Consider the following 17,108-nt stretch of genomic DNA (forward strand, 5'->3'; position numbering starts at 1 on the left):
GCATGCCCCCGAGCCCCATCCACTCTGTGGGTTAGTGGCAGGCCTTAAGGGGGCACAGTTAATAGAAAAGGGCTATTTTGTTGCCAGATCTGAAGGCTGTTGGATGCTGAAGAGGCTGTGTAGTCAAGATCCCCCAATATATAAGCCATTTGATTTGACCAAAGTAATGAAAATAACCGCCTTAGAGCCCCTGAGAAATTCTGAGGTGTGAAAAGACACAGGAAGAGACAGAGGTAAGGTGGTTGGGAAAGAGCCCATGATAGGAGACAGCTGGGTCTCATGTCTGCACAATTTAGGAGGAAGGAAATATCTGGGATGGCAGGGAAGAAAGCTCCAGAGATGCTGCCAAGACCCAGGAAATTTGGGAAGGTGGAAGTTGACTCCAAAGTGAGATGCTTCCAGGCCCCTGGTTTTTGGAAGGGCAGATCAGCTGGCCACCCTTCACCGGGCTGTGGGTTACTCAGTCTCAGCTTTCTGAGTTTGATGCGAGCCCGAGCGTGCCTGTGTGGGTATTGGTTGTACAAGCTGTTGGGTTCCCGTGCCTACTTTTCCTTCAGATTCTCTGCTACCAGTGCAGAGTACTGCTTGCTGCCAGCCCATGTGCCCCATCAAGATCCTCTGACTGCACGCCCAGGAACCACCGAGGAAGCAAGTGAGTGAATAAGTGTCTCACGTCCAGGCCCCCACCTGGCCCGGCCGCTGCCTTTGGAGTTTGGACAGCACCAGGACGAAGCACCCCAGAGCGTGCGGGCTGAGTGCCATGCGCCGCGCCAGCCGAGACCACACCAAGCACCTGCAAGGCTCCGAGGAGATGGGCAGCCGTGGCCCCGGTGCCCCGGAGGAGGGCCCCTTGCACGCCCCACAGCCCTTGCCGACAGCCCCGCACCAGCCCCCCACCGCCTCCCGCTCCATGTTTGTGGCGCTCTTGGTGCTGGGGCTGGGCCAGGTGGTGTGCAGCATCGCCCTGTTGCTGTACTTCCAAGCGCAGATGGATCCTAATAGAACATCTGCAGATGGTACTCACTGCATTTATAGAATTTTGCAACTCCACGAAAATGAGGATTCACAAGATGCTACTCTGGAGAGTCAAGACACGAAATTAATGCCTGAGTCATGTAGGAGACTTAAACAGGCTTTTCAAGGCGCTGTGCAAAAGGAATTACAGCATTTTGTTGGGTCACAGCAACACACTAGAGCAGAGAAAGCTACAGTGGGAGACTTATGGTTTGACCTGTCCAAGAAAGGCAAGCTCGAAACTCAACCTTTTGCTCATCTCACTATTAACGGTACCAACATCCCATCAGGTTCCCATAAAGTGAGTCTTTCCTCTTGGTACCATGATCGAGGTTGGGCCAAAATCTCCAACATGACTTTCAGCAATGGAAAACTGATTGTTAATCAAGATGGCTTTTATTACCTGTATGCCAACATTTGCTTTCGCCATCATGAAACTTCTGGAGACCTGGCGACAGAGTATCTGCAGCTGATGGTGTATGTCACAAAGACCAGCATCAAAATCCCGAGCTCTCACACTCTCATGAAAGGAGGGAGTACCAAGTACTGGTCAGGGAATTCCGAATTTTATTTTTATTCCATAAATGTTGGGGGATTTTTTAAGTTACGATCAGGTGAGGAAATAAGTGTAGAAGTGTCCAACCCTTCTCTTCTGGATCCAGACCAAGATGCAACATACTTTGGGGCTTTTAAAGTTCGAGATGTTGATTGAGCCCTACTCTTTGTGGCACCTGATTATACGTTTCCTAGATGTTTGGGGACTTTTTTTTCCAGAAGACAAGGAAAATGTATATACGTGGATGCGATTACTAAGAGACATGGCCCACATGGCACAAGACTGCTCAGGCTCTTGACCTCAGGGAGAGCATGGACTACAATATTCAGAGCCAGTAGGCTATGTTGGACTCCTAATATGTGGCACAATGGTTTTATGATTTTGCAATGAATTCCTAGAATTAAACCAGAGTGGAGCAATGATGGATGCCTATGAAGAACTACATGTGGGTTGTGGGAGGATTTAGTTCTTGGAAGCTCACCTGTGGTTTTGAGCCACTTTGCAGCTGGAGTGGAGTGACCATCTGGAGGGTTAAGTTCTTTTGGATTGTTACATTGTGCTGGAACCTGCAAACAAATACTTTTTTTCTAACAAGGAGAGAAAATATATGTATTTTTATACAATATCTAAGGTTATATTTCAGATATATTTCCTGTGCAAATATTGTAAATTATATTTCTGCTATAGTATTTGACTCAGAATATTTAAAATTGTCTCACTTGTTGACATATTTAAGGTTTTTTCATGTACAGATGTATTTAACTGGTGCACTTTGTAAATCCCTTGGGGAAATATTCTAAAAAAGTGGGGAACATTTGTTTTCTGATACCAAATGTAGTATATTTCTTCATTCATTTTAACTTTAATAGGTTTTTCCAGACTTGTCAAACCTGTACAAAGAAAATTAAAATAGATGCATAGAATAATAAGCAGGATGTTCGTTACCAGGATGTTGGTTCTCAAATTTAGAAGCTAATTGACTTTAGAAAGTTGACATTGCCAAAATGGTACAAAATGGGCTACTGAAAACTGTCAGGAGTATTTATAACTATTGAACAGGTGTTTTTTTTCCTATGAGTGCTGCAAATTATAAACGTGGCTTTTTTTAAATAAAAAAGTTATTAGCTATTATCTGCAAAAAATCCAGTTTTTAAACTAGTGGAAGTTATTTTGTACTGTACAATAAAAGCATCACCTTTGAATGTTAACTTTTTTTGGTACAAAAATAAATTGATAGAAAAAAAAAATCCTCTGTGAGTGTCTGCCACAAGGTGCCTATTCTTGACAATCATTTTTACCCAAAAAAATCCTAATAGTGGATGTAAAGTGATGTTTTTTGCATGAATTTTTGCAAATCTCCCTGGAGGTATTCTATCTGTTTGTAGATGGAGGGGTGGAGGTTGAGTGGGAGAGTGAGAAAGGAGGGGCAACTGGAAGATATGCTTTTGCTGAGAGAAGAACCATGTTCTTGTGTGCAATTTGGCTTTGCTTGATTTTTGGAAAGCAAATAGCCCAAATTTCCATTTGCTTCTAAGTGACTTCAATTGCTAAAAAGAAACCCTTTTTCTTTGACAACACTAGAGTGTTTATGTGGCAGTAACACAATCCTGGGTGCTTGCTTTGGGCGCCACAGTCCCAGCCAACTCTGATAAGGGCAAATAATTCTCCAGAGATGGGCTGAGACAATAAGATGGCAAAGGCTTAAAATGGTGCTTAGCTCTAAATGATGAGAGTGAATACATATGGAATGAGGGCTGAATTAGCAGTTATAATGCTGGTAGCTATCTGAATCTGAGAGCCCAGGTTTCTGAAAAGGGCCAAGTTACAGCTTTGTGGTCAGGAGGTCCTGCATGGGGTGTGTGTATGTCTGTGTGTGCTTTCTGAAACACCAAGGTAGCACATCAGAGGCTATGTTGAACTAGTCCATTGTCTAAAAACAAAAGATATTTTTCTAACAACTGAGACATTCTGCAACTCATGTGGAAGTACCCACAAGCTGGAAGGACTAGTTGAGCCATTCACATCTTGCCAGAAGACACTCAGACAATGTGAGCCCATCCCTCTGGTAGTGACGAGCCTTTGTGTGGATGTGAAGCTGCTCCTGGTCGCAAGGCGAGCCCGCCTGCCTCGGGGGTGCTCCTCCTCTTCCACATCTGCCTTCCAGGCGACTCGTAGCTCCCAAGAGTCTTGGGTACTGAAAGAATAATGAACAGTCTTTTTCTTCTCACCAAAATGTTTGGGTCACCCCCCTCCCACACACACATAAACACACACATATGTTTCAAAACAGGTTTTTAAATTAGGAATACCTCAAATTTCAAGGATAAAAATTTCAAAATACTATTTAAATGTAAATCACAATATCTACCGTTAGGCTGCCAACTTCATCCCATAATCATATAATCCTGACAGAGTCTGACCATGTGAGTCATGATGGTCTTTGAAATGATAACAACATAAATGCCCTTGTGTTAAGTAGAACAGACACATGGAGAATCTTCAGTTATTCCTGACAGCATTGAAACCATTGTGTGGTAATATAACTGTGTAAGCTGCCTTTGGTCACAGCAGTTTATGGTGTATTTCCCATGCTAATTGCCAAAATAAGAAAATAGGCACAGGGATCATTTTTTTGCAGTTCTGGCAAACTTAGGCACTTATCTGTAGCCCTGAAGATTTTCTTATTTTTTAAGATTTATTTATTTTTATTGTAAAGTCAAATTTACAGAGAGGAGAAGAGACAGAAAGAAAGGAAGATCTTCCGTCTGCTAATTCACTCCCCAAGCAGCCACAATGGCCAGAACTGAGGTGATCTGAAACCAGGAGCCAGGAGCTTCTTCCAGATCTCCCACATGGGTACAGGGTACCAAGGCTTCATGCTGTTTTCAACTGCTTTCCCAGGCCACAAGCAGGGAGCTGGATGGGAAGCGGGGCTTCAGGATTAGAACTAGCGCCCATATATGATCCTGGCGTGTTTAAGGCAAGGACTTTAGTTGCTAAGCCACTGCGCCGGGCCCCTAAAGATTTTCTCGCACAGTATGAATTGTTAATATTTGACTCAGCCACTATTTTGGAAAAAATTTCAGATACTCAGTGTCTAGATCTATATTGAAGTTTTTTAAAAAATTTATTTTTATTACAAAGTCAGATATACAGAGAGGAGGAGAGACATAAAGGAAGATCTTCCATCCCATGATTCACTCCCCAAGTGAGCCACAATGTCCGGTGCTGCGCCGATCCAAAGCCAGGAACCAGGAACGTCTTCCAGGTCTCCCACACGGGTGCAGAGTCCCAAGGCTTTGGGCCGTCCTCGACTGCTTTCCCAGGCCACAAGCAGGGAGCTGGATGGGAAGTGGAGCTGCTGGGATTAGAACCGGCGCCCATATGGGATCCTGGCACGTTCAAGATGAGGACTTTAGCAGCTAGGCCACGCTGCCGGGCCATATATTGAAGTTTTTAAACATGAAATTAGAATAGATCATCCTTATCCTAAAACCAACACATAGATTTGTAGAAAACAGTAAATATATATACATACACATACATTGAAGCATGAAAAAGACAGTAAAGGTACTCTGATTTTTTTTTTCTTCCCAAACTTAAATATCATTAAGGCCTTGGTGCATGTTCTTCTAGTCTTTTGCTGTGAATGTATGTAGTAGAGTGACCAACTGTTTTAGTTTGCCCAAGACTCAGGAATTCCCTGGGATCCTGGATTTCCTGTTCATGACAGTCCTCAGAAAAGCAGTAGACTTTGGTTATGTACACTGCTGTGTATACACATATAGACATACAGAACAGTCATTTTTATTGCAGACTTTCATTGCAAAGCCAATGCTAAAATTTTCATAATTATCCCCATTTTTCAAGAGGGAAAACTAGGGATTGAGAGGTGTTTTACTCATTAGTATTTTGTTAAGTCTGTTTTTCTATTAGTATATGGTAGTGATTTAAATTCTTTGTCAACCACATGTATGTATGTATTTTTCCACTAATTTCCTTTTTTATTTTACTTAGTCTACATCTAATATTCATAAAATTTTATGCATCAGTGCTGTCATTTTCCCATTTCATATAATACTTAGAAAGTCATTCTGCATCCCAAGTCCAAAAAAAGTCCCTTAGAGACCTTACCAATACTCCTAAGGCCTTGGGACCATTTGAAATGTGCTTTAGCACAGGCTGTGAGGTAGGTATGTGGCTATTTTTTTTTTCTAACATGAATACAAGTTAGCACTGAAATAAGTAATTTGTACTTTTCTTTGATTTGCCCTCCATGTATTAAACATACAAGCACACACGTGCACATGTGTGTGTATTGGGCTTATTGCTAGGCTTTTTATTCTTTACCATTTGGCTATTTCTGATACTATATCCCTTATGCCAATGATTCTAGCTCTAGTATAAGGACTGGCTGAACAGAAGTGTTAACCCTAGCCCTGTTTTAGGAAAGAATAGGAATAAAAATGGGCCTATAAAAATAGTGTAGCTATGAAAGATTTGCTCCAAATCAAACATGCTATAAGTAGTTGGTTGTATTTGGTGGGGGGAACAGTCTGTGTCAAAGTTGTGTTGATGTTTTGCAGTTCCCATAGAGACTGGTCCCGGAGACCTGCAATGAGATGTAACCTTGAAGGTTCTTAATAGCAAGAACAGACAACTTTTAGCCTCTTGTCTGCTTTCTTTGCTACAAAGCTCACAAGCAGGCTGACCCTTAATGTTCTTTGTCCTTGAAGGCTCCCAGTTTATATTTCCAAATTCTTTTGACTTTCTGACTAAACAAGACAGTTTTAGGAGCTGATGGAGATGATAAAAACACTGTAAACAGAAAGTAGTTGCAGTTGTAATGTGTAGATGCATTATAATGAGCTATAAATTCCAGTGAGTGTGTGTTGTGTGCATGCACATGCATGTATAAGGTTATTGCAAAATTTGGAACCCTGGTTCCTCTGTCAAGTGGTTCCATGGAGTATTCCAAGATGCCCTCATTGTTCTCAACTATGGTGTTCACAATAAATAAGCACAAAAATGAAACTGTCAATAGCGCTGCTTAATTATAGTGTTACCTATGTTTTTCTTTGCTTGATGGTGCTGCAAAAAAGCTGTAAAATGCTGGATGTTTTCATCTATTACTCAGTAAAGGTTATTTAATCTGTTTCATTTTTGGTAAAGCCCTGAGCAAAAAGACAAAGTGATTTCTCATTTTGTTGCATACCTTAGTGGTAGTAAATTGAAGCCTTAGCAAAAATATGCTTGGCCTGTTTGTAATTTGCTTTGACTGTAAGCTAATGATAAAATTAGTTTGGAAAGTTTACCTGAGTTTGATAAACTTGACAAGTGCTTTGTGGCTAAGTCCTTGAGAGGGTAAAGTGGTTTTTTTTTTTTTTCAAGCAAAGGCATCAAAAATAGCCAACGGAAAGACAAATAGTTCCTACAATTAGGCTTTGTTGTAGTTTAGAATCAACTCCATGTATTGTAAAATTTAATTCAGTTCATAAAATATTTACACTAAGAAAATGAGGCTTTAAAAGTCAAATATAAATGAAAAATACAAAACATCAGGTGGATCAGCTGGTAACAATAATCAGAAGGAACAAGAATTACTTTAATCAATAAAAGCAATAGGTGCTGCTTGCTCTGAAAGTATGTGGGAACAACTATACTAGGAAACACTTGGTAGACTCCATCTCTCCCTTTTTAATTCATTGTTCACATTCGCCTTTAAAAAATATGGACATTTCTTCCATTTATAAGCTCCTGAATTAATTCAACAAATCATTTAAAATGCCTGGCATATGCAAGATACTATGTACTGAGGATGTAGCGGGAAGCTGATCATTGTGCCTGATCTCATGAGGTTTACATTGTAGAGAAGAAACAATGGGTAGTAATAGTAATAATAATAAACCATACAGACATAAAATGCCAAGTAATGAAAAATGCTATGTAGAAAACATACGTGAAAGGTGACAGCAAACATCCTGGAAAGCTGTTGGTATTTCAGTTAGGGGAAGAATCACCAAAAGGATCTGGCGAAAAGGAGGGTGTGAGCCACGTGGGAGAGCATCAAGGAAGCAAGGACAGGAAGCAGAAGCCAGTGAGTGGCTGATGCAGTCAAGAAGTGCTGTGGGTGAAGCCAGGACAGGGCAAGAAGGGAAAGAGACCGCGGGGCAGCAAAGGAGACAAAATATGGGATCATGTCAGCCATGTAAGGCTGTTGGGTTGTCCTCTGAGATGGGAAGACTTAGGAAGATAGGACCTCTGACAGAACTGTATTTAACAGGCTCACTCGGCTCCTGTACTGAAAACAGACTCAAGGGACTCAAAGCAGAGAGGCAAGGGGTCCCCTTAGGAAATTACTGCATTAAAGTTAGAAGAGGAGGTGGGCAGGGTCATGGAGATAGAAGCCATTGTCTTCACACAGATTTTGAAGATTCAGCCATTGCTGTTTGGTAGATTGGATAATGGAAGTGAGAGAAAGATGAGAATGAAATAAGGCTATGGCTTGAGGTCTGGGAATCTGGGAAGGTATTTAGGGAACCACTAGGAACCACTATCCATATCTCACTGGGATTGCTCTAGCTATGAGATTCCAAGTCTCTTCTATTTCAGTTGCACCACTCTACTGATGCCACTTCTAAAAAGTAATCAGGTTTGGTTTTTAGAACAGCTTTAATTTTATCACAAAATCGAGAGAAGAAAGAAAGTTCTCCTGTCCTCATTCTCACATGCATACAGCCTCACCTATTAGTCATCTCCCGTCAGACAGGTGCAGGTGTTACACTTGATGCAGCTGCACCGCCATCCCACCGAGATATTAAGGCATTTAGACTGTCGCTCTCCGCTTTAAGAAATGAGATTAAGGTTTTAGATTAGAGAAGGCATTCAGCTAGGTCATTCAGTGGGCATGACTGGTAGACATTGATCAGCAGGGCCTGATGTCTGTCCCCACCATGGTTATTTGCCATTTGACTCTGTTAATGGGCATGTGGCTGTCCTACTTCCTGCTGGCTCTTTAGTAAGAATAGTCTCCTTTACTTGTTCCATTCTCTACATAAACTATTTTAACTATCTTACACTCCTAATCCTAACCTGAATCCTAGTCCCATCGAGAAATGATTAAAACATACATGGAAAAGTAAAAAAAAGTCAAAATATATACTTTTGATAATAAAGTTTATTAAGAATTAATAAGAACTAAAAAGAACTCCCCCAGGCTGTGGGCAATGGCCTAGGTTGCATTGTACCTAGGCAAGTGTTACACTTCTGGGAGGAAAGCAGTTAATAGCTGCTGGGCATCCTGGAACTGTTTAACTCCAAATCTGTGTTAACCATACCAGTGTGCCAGCAGAGTCACCTAGCCTATTCTGTTTTTGTTGTTGTTGTTGTTAAAAATATGTAGGGAAGTGCTGGATCCATGAGCCTCAGTGGCAGGGCATCTAGCAGAGATCCTGGGATGCCTGGCCTAGATCCCTAAGTCTGGCTGTATAGAGGGTGGCTGGGTCTATGAGCACCTGGGGTGTGGGGTCCAGCAGGGCCCAGGTCTTCTGCCCTGGGTCCTTGGCCTGCATGAGCACTGAGTACTGGGTCTGTGAGTGATGGGGGCAGAGGTCTGGTTGGGCCTGGGCTACCTGGCATGGGTCCTTTGGCCTAGCTGCATTGGGGGTACTGGGTCTGTGAGCCCCATAGGCAGGGGGTCTGGCAGGACCCACATTGCCTGGCCTGGGTCCTTAGGTCTACTTGCACAGTTGGTGCCAGGCCTGTGAATCCTGGGGGTGGGGGAGTGTTGGGCCGCCTGTCCTGGGTCCTTGTGCAGTGCGTGCTGGTCCATGAATCCTATGGGTGAGGGATCCAGTGCGGCCTGGGTTGAGTGGCCTGGGATGCCCTCCTCAATGGAAAAGATGGAGCAGTGGATGGCAGGCCTAGATTCACACAGAGGATATGGCAGTCCATTGGGACCTGCAGGGGACATCATGTAGAGAGTTTTTTAAAAGCACAGTTGCCAATGCTTTTCCAGACTAGGTGAATCAAAATGTATGCTTACAGGTCTGCCATGTAGCCTAGTAGCTAAATCCTCACCTTGCATCTGCTAGGATCCCATGTGGGCACCAGTTCATGTCTCAGCTATTTCGCTTCCCATCCAGCTCCCTTCCTGTGGCTTAGGAAAGCAGTAGAGGACGGCCCAAAGCCTTGGGACCTTGCACCCATGTGGGAGACCGGGGAGAGGATCCTGGCTTCTGGTTTCAGATTGGATCGGCTCCAGCCATTGTAATCACTTGGAGTGAACCAGCAAATGGAGGATCTTTCTCTCTGTATCTTCTTCGTTTTGTAAGTCTGATTTTCCAATTTTAAAAAATCTAATTTGGTGAAACAATGAAGCTGTTCTGGTTGAGAACTTGTCTCCCATATTGGAATATCTAGTTTTAGTCCTAGCTCTGCTGCTTAGGATACAATTTTCTGCTAATGTGCAATCAGGAAAGCCACAGTTGATGGCTGAGGTGCTTGGGTCCCTGCCCCTACCTGGGAGACCCAGTTGAAGTGCTGGGTTCCTGGCTTCAGCCTGAACTTCAGCCTGGCGTCATGCCCGCTAATGTGAGCATTTGGGGAGTGCACTAATGCATGAAGTTTTTTTTTCCTCTCTGTATCTCTGTGTTTTCTTCCCTCTTTTCCTTCACCTCCTTCTGTTGCTCTACCTTTCAAACAACAAGAGAATAATGAGTGAGTGAATGATTTAAATATATACACATACAAACAACATCTTTCCACTTATCATTCCCTCTGCCTGGAATGCCTTCCTCCAAGACTGTCTCTGAGCAAGCTCATTTTTCTCATTTTCCTGCCTAATCCCTCCTTCTCACCCTTTCTTCTTGTTTTCTTCATAACCTCTGTATGTATTACTATTGTCATTAACACTATTAGAAATGACCATCTTCGCTCCGACTAGGCTGCAGCTCACACTGGTTTATGTGAGGGCTGAGTCTGTGCTGAGCAGAACCAGGCTGGACTGCAACACCCATTGGTTCCAGTGGAAGACAGGGCTGGAAATGGAACCGACCCAGCAATTGTAACTACCAGCTGATTGGGGTGGTGGACTGTGCCAGGCCCTGTACTTGCAAGTACACACAAGAACGTGGTCTGGGTTCACCTCAGACAAAGTTTCTTTAGGGATCTCTCCAATCAAACTGCCAGACTCAGAACCCTAACCATGAAGAGACAAAGGACAGAACAAATCAACTACCCCAGCCATATGTTTGCAGTGAAAAACAGGGCAAATGGAGACTCTAAGATGAACTATGTCAATCAGAGGATTCCTCAACGACCTCATCATGCTTGGAATGGCAAGACTGGCAGCAATTCATAACTGTTGAACTATCAAAGCCACTTGAGCAGGACCCTTGGAGTATACCCCACATAGGGGACCTGGGATGGGTGGGAGACTGGGTGGGGCTTCTCCCTTTACCTCCCCATTTATCCCAGATATAGAAAAAAAATGTGGAAATGATAGTCTTACCCACTTTCCTGTAGCCCTTGAACCTTTGTGCCCTAATTAACTATGTAAAGATTATCAAAAATAAAATTAAAAATGGGAAAAAATGTTAATTGCCTAAAAAAAAAAGAAAGAAATGACCATCTTTGCTGATAAGGTCATAGTGGGCCTCTCTCCAGAACATAAGCTCTCAGAGGACAAAAAATGTGTTTTAGAATCTACAGAGCCTAGAGCTTAGAATGGTGGCTGGCATGTGGTGGGAATTAAAAGAAATGTCAGTTTGGTGATAGATACACTTGGAATTGAACACATCCTACCAATAACTCATCATCCTTATCTTTTCCCCTTACTTTACATGTTTTTCCCCCTATAGTTCCACTTCTTAATTTCCTAACTAGGACCCAGTACAGTAGCCTAATGGCTAAAGTCCTCATTTTGAAAGCACCAGGATCCCATATGGGTGCTGGTTCTAATCCCGGCAGCTCCACTTCCCATCCAGCTCCCTGCTTGTTGCCTGGGAAAGCAGTTGAGGACGGCCCAAAGTCTTGGGACACTGCACCCACGTGGGAGACCTGGAAGAGGCTCCTGGCTTTGGATCGGTGCAGCTCTGGCTGTTGCAGCTACTTGGAGTGAATCAGCAAACAGAAGAACTTGCTTTCTCTGTCTTTCCCTCTTTCTGTATATCTGCCTTTCCAATAAAGATAAATAAAATCTTAAAAAATTTTTCCTAACTAAAAGTTTGGAATCACCTTTGCTCACTCTTTTTGTTCCCCATACCTAACACAGTCCCCCAGCCAAGTTCCGTTGACTGGCCTACCCTGTGCTTGCCCACAACCCTTCATCCTTCCTCTCTCGGCACGTCACAGGCCTTCATCCTTTCTCTAGTCGCAGCCTTCGCCATTGATCCGTTCTCCCATCTATGGTATTTCTATATTTTCCTAACGTTCTAATGAGTGATGTCAGAGTGAGGTTTTCGAACACTTCCTTTCAAATTTTATGCCCATATGGGGTACAATTCTGTTAGGAATTTGAGGCATGTACAAAAATACAAATTTTTACAACCAGTGTTCAGAAGAAGCATCAAAAATTGAATGTGATTAGCCCTTGGGGTGACTAATCAGCTATTTATTATTATGTATATGTTTTGCTGTTGAGGCCAGTGTCCTTGAATTTCATCCAGAAATCGCTAAGTAAACCTAGTGAATGATGTGTCCTTGGTAATTTGTTAGTATTTAATTTTGAAATAATAATTGCATGAAACCATATGAAGTGCTTCAGAAAAGAAGTTAGAAGGTAAAATCTGCTTTCTCTGTCCAGCATTACAAGCTTATTAGGTCACTTGAAGTGATTAAGATGGAAAGTATGGGGCCAGCACTGCGACTGGCTTAGCAAATGAAACCTCTACCTGTGATGCTGATGTCTCATGCTGGTTCCAATCCCAGCTGCTCCATTTTAGATCCATGCTAAATGACTTGGGAAAACGGTGAAATATGGCCCAAGTTCTTGGGTTCCTGGACCTATGTGGGCGAGAAAAGCAGAAGTTCATGGATTCAGGCTCATTCAGCTCCAGCTGTTGCGTCCATTTGGGAGAAAAACTGAGGACTCTGCCTTTCAGGTAAATAAATCCTAGAAGTAAAAAAAAAAATCACTTTACAAAACAAAGGAGAAATGGAAATGTACTTTGACTTGATGATGAGCATGCTACATGTCATTGGCTTACTTTCACTATCCTTTTGATAAGTTTCTCTCTCTCTCTCTTTTTTTTTTTTTTTTTTTTTTTTTTTTGTGGCTCTTTGATCACCAGGAGACTGCTAGCTTGTTGTGTTTACTCTAGCCCAAGGACCTGGTCCAGGTATATTTGTGGATTTTGAGTTACATCTATTAGTTAGGATTTCTTTCAAAGTTTGTATAAAATGATTATCTGGATCAATTCGTGCATGAATAAAGTAGCAAATGTGAGATTTGGGATGCTGAATGTGACCTGGTGCAAACACTCCCTGAGATGGGTGTGGTAGACTGACTGGCTGCCGCAGGACCCGTACTCCCTGCTGCTTACAACCATGTGTAGTCACCTCCCCCAGTCTGAGCTTTTTGTGGCCAATGGAACATCAACAGATATGCACGTGAATCTTCTTAGCCTAGTTGTCCTCTTAGACTAATCTGTTCTAGAACCTTGCTTCTGGGATATGGGGAAGCACGAGCAACTCCATAAGGTTCATTTAGAAAAGAATTGCTAAGCTTTCTATTCAGTGAAGTATTAAGCCTTTTCTCTGTAATGTGAATTTGAAATATTATCTAAAAAACTGAAAAGGGGGGAAGGCAATATCTTCATGTTCATACAATTGCATCTACAAATCACAACTAAGTAAAATTTAAAATACATTAAGGAATCAAGAACCATGGTGGATACAATCTTCACTGGATTCCCCCCGGCAGCCAAGACCAATGGTCAACTGTACAAGCAAGGCCACTTGGAACTCTGGGTTGTCCCAGTGATCCCTTCAGTCTGCGAAAATGTCTCTGTTCTTAGAATACTTTTGTATGCAAATGTGACTTCAGCGATATTTATTCTTTGTTGTAAAACTAATGATCATAGTCTTTTTTTTTAAAGATTTATTCATTTTATTTTATTACAAAGCCAGATATACAGAGAGGAGGAGAGACAGAGAGGAAGATCTTCCGTCCGATGACTCACTCCCCAAGTGAGCCGCAATGTCCGGTGCTGTGCCAATCCAAAGCCGGGAACCAGGAACCTCTTCCGGGTCTCCCACGCGGGTGCAGGGTCCCAAAGCATTGGGCCGTCCTCGACTGCTTTCCCAGGCCAGAAGCAGGGAGCTGGATGGGAAGTGGAGCTGCCGGGATTAGAACCGGCGCCCATGTGGGATTCTGGGGCTTTCAAGGCGAGGACTTTAGCCACTAGGCCACACCGCCGGGACCGATCATAGTCTTGATAGAAAACCATTATACAGCCTTGCTGTGACCGAGCATATATAAAGCTAGTTGATGTCATTAAGGTTTCATATTTTCTGAACCACTAATTTAGACTATAGTTTTCCCAATTTTCTTTACCTATTCCTGGACTTAAGTATTTTACTTACTTTTAATTGACACCTACATAATTATGAAGTGTGATGTTTGATATATGTTATGTGATGATCAAATTAGGATAACTAAGAATATGCATCAATTTATATCCTTTATATCCTACTTTACTCACAGTAGAAAACCAAAACTTGTGCCTTCTATGAATTGTACCAGTAGACTCAGTTCCCCCGTCCACCTCTTCCCACCCTTTGGTAACCACTGCTCTACTCTCTGATGGCATCTGGTTTTTTAGGGTTCATCTACAGTTGAGATCATGCAGTGTTTCTCTTTCTCTAATGAATATGTCCACCTCTCATACTGTTCTCCAGGTTTTACTCAATGTTGTGGCAATAGCAAGATTCCAATGTTTTTAATGGTTGGTATTATCCCATTACATGTGTGTCATATTTTCTTCTTATGTTGATGGTCACCTAATTCCATATCTTGGGTCTACTCAAAAGCCTTGCAACAGGTGACAGATGAATTTCATTTCTTTTGGGTATATACTCCATAGTATACTTCTAGCATTTTAGAGTAAAAGTGGAATATTTTTGTGCTAACAGTTTTGCTAATTTATGTGAAATGTGTGTTTTCTTCAAAAGCACAAAATCTAGATAATTGACATGGAAAGTGAAAAGTCTTTAATAGTGCCAGATTTTTTAAAGAAATCACATTCCTTTAAAAAAAATCATTTCTTGGGGATCACTAAAGACCTACACAGTTTCACTCAGTGAATCCTACAAAAAAAAAAATATAAAAATAACAGCACAATAAAATGGATTAAAATTTTTTTAGAAAATAGGAATCAATTGCTTTCCACCTCATTTTTAGAAACTAACATAACCCCAGTATCAAAGCCTGATATGTACTGGGAGAAACTCACAAAACTTGGTCCCAACTAATACAGGTGAAAAAAAGATCAATTAAATATATAGCAAATCAAATACAGAAAAAATGAACATGATATAAAAATCATTAGATTTTCTTCACTATCTCTTATATTATTAAGGTGTATTAACATTACACCTTCTTTTATTGTAATGATGGCAGTTCTCACCTTACTACTAGTGCGGCAACTCCCCGAAGCATTTCCTAGAGCTAGTCGAGCGGTGACGAGTTCCCTCCAGTTTTGATACAGAACATCTCTGTTTCCTCTCCCCGTCCCCATTCTGCAGGATACCTTTACTGGGGGTAGGATGACTCACCAGAAATGCTTTCCTCTTAGGAGTTTGAATGATCCACTCAATTCTCTCTGACCAGTTAAAATTCAGCCAAGAAGGCTGCCATGAATCTAATGAGGATTCCCTTGTAAATTTTTGTAAGTGACTTAATTCTTTTCTTGTCTTTAGACTATTTAGAGTTTTCTGTCTTGCTTTTTTTTTTGGAAAGGAACTTTCATGGTTCAATCTATTGCAGTTTCATAGAGCTGGATGCTTATGTGGATAAGATTTGGAACATTCTTAGCAATTATTTCATTGAATAAGTTGTCTATGTCTTCTCCCTTCTCTTCTCCTGGAATAACAATAATGCAAATGTTGACCCACTTAATGGTGTTGCTAAACCTCAAAGGCATTGTTTTAAATTACTTCAGGGGCGATGGGAGATAGCTGACTGAATTTTCTTTCTTCTCTCTTACTCTCACTCACGTGCTCTCTGCCACTTTATCTTTTTTTTTTTAAGATTTATTTATTTTTATTACAAAGTCAGATATACGGAGAGGAGGAGAGACAGAGAGGAAGATCTTCCATCCCATGATTCACTCCCCAAGTGAGCGCAACGTCTGGTGCTGCGCTGATCCAAAGCCAGGAGCCAGGAACCTCTTCCAGGTCTCCCACATGGGTGCAGGGTCCCAAGGCTTTGGGCCGTCCTCGACTGCTTTCCCAGGCCACAAGCAGAGAGCTGGATGGGAAGTGGAGCTGCCGGGATTAGAACCAGCGCCCATATGGGATCCGGGGTGTTCAAGGTGAGGACTTTAGCAGCTAGGCCACGCCAGGGTGTTCAAGGTGAGGACTTTAGCAGCTAGGCCACGCCACAGGGCCCCACTTTATCTTTTAAATGAACAGTAACAATGGGAAAGTAGCTGAGCAAGAGAGATTTTCCCATCTACTAAGTCACTCCTCAAATGGTTGCAATGGCCGAGACTGTGTCAGGGTGAAGCCAGGAGCCATCAGTCTTGTAAGCACATTAGCAGGAAGCAGAATTAGAAATGGGGCAGTTGGAACTCATACAGGCAGTCCACTTTGGGATGCCAACATCTTAAGTGGGAGTTTAAACCTGCTGTACCACGACCTGATCCCTGATTGCATTATTTGAAAAAACCCTGTCTTCAGGCTCCGAAAATGATTTAATTCTCTGACAATTCATTGACTTTCATTTCTGTGTGCTCTGTTGCTAAGAAGTTACTGTCTTTGGAAGTATCATGTTGGTTGTTTCTTCATGCTTCTTGTGTTACTATGCTGGTTTTTGTACATCGGTGGGTCCATTGTTTCAGTTGAGTAGGGTATTTTGCAGTATTAGCTGATCTGTTAGTGATGTGTCATGACACTCTGCTGGTTTTGGTCCAGGTGTGTGGTTTAGAGTAGTGCTTGTGTAACTTCTTCAGTTGTTTTCAATGTCAGGTGTAGCCAAGTGTCTCAGTGGCTTACCTTGCAGGGTTGTAAGATGGCACTGCCCATTGGAATTTAGCTCCCTTAGGAAACACAGGTTCACTGGCAAGTCTCTACATAGGATACCTAACTGTGTGTGGTGGTGGGGCATTAGTTTTCTGTGGTTTGTGTAAGTGTGGGGCCACACCTGTTGCTGGTGAATGTAGCCTGACAACCTGGTAATCTGGTGCCTGTTAGAGCGTGAGGACAGCACAGGTAACCTCACAGGGTCTCTGAAAGATGAGTGCTTAAGGTATTCTGATTAGTTGCTTCTCAGGACTGAAGATACATGAACAAGGTGAAGTATCTGCTAGTCACGGCT

At 42.3% G+C, this 17,108-nt stretch overlaps 1 protein-coding gene across 1 annotated transcript; it reads left to right on the top strand.

Annotated features, from left to right (window-relative positions):
• The first annotated feature begins 760 nt into the window (after positions 1-760).
• On the top strand, positions 761-1,726 carry LOC101526376 (tumor necrosis factor ligand superfamily member 11-like). The gene has a single exon (XM_036495345.2). It carries the CDS (start codon positions 761-763, stop codon positions 1,724-1,726), a length of 966 nt encoding a protein of 321 aa, XP_036351238.2.
• The last annotated feature ends 15,382 nt before the right edge of the window (positions 1,727-17,108 follow it).

This window comes from Ochotona princeps, chromosome 10 (genome assembly GCF_030435755.1).
Source record: "Ochotona princeps isolate mOchPri1 chromosome 10, mOchPri1.hap1, whole genome shotgun sequence".
Classification (NCBI taxonomy): Eukaryota; Metazoa; Chordata; class Mammalia; order Lagomorpha; family Ochotonidae; genus Ochotona; species Ochotona princeps.

Coding starts and splice junctions, on each gene's coding strand:
- LOC101526376 (XM_036495345.2), top strand. CDS start 761: ATGCGCCGCGCCAGCCGAGACCACACCAAGCACCTGCAAGGCTCCGAG.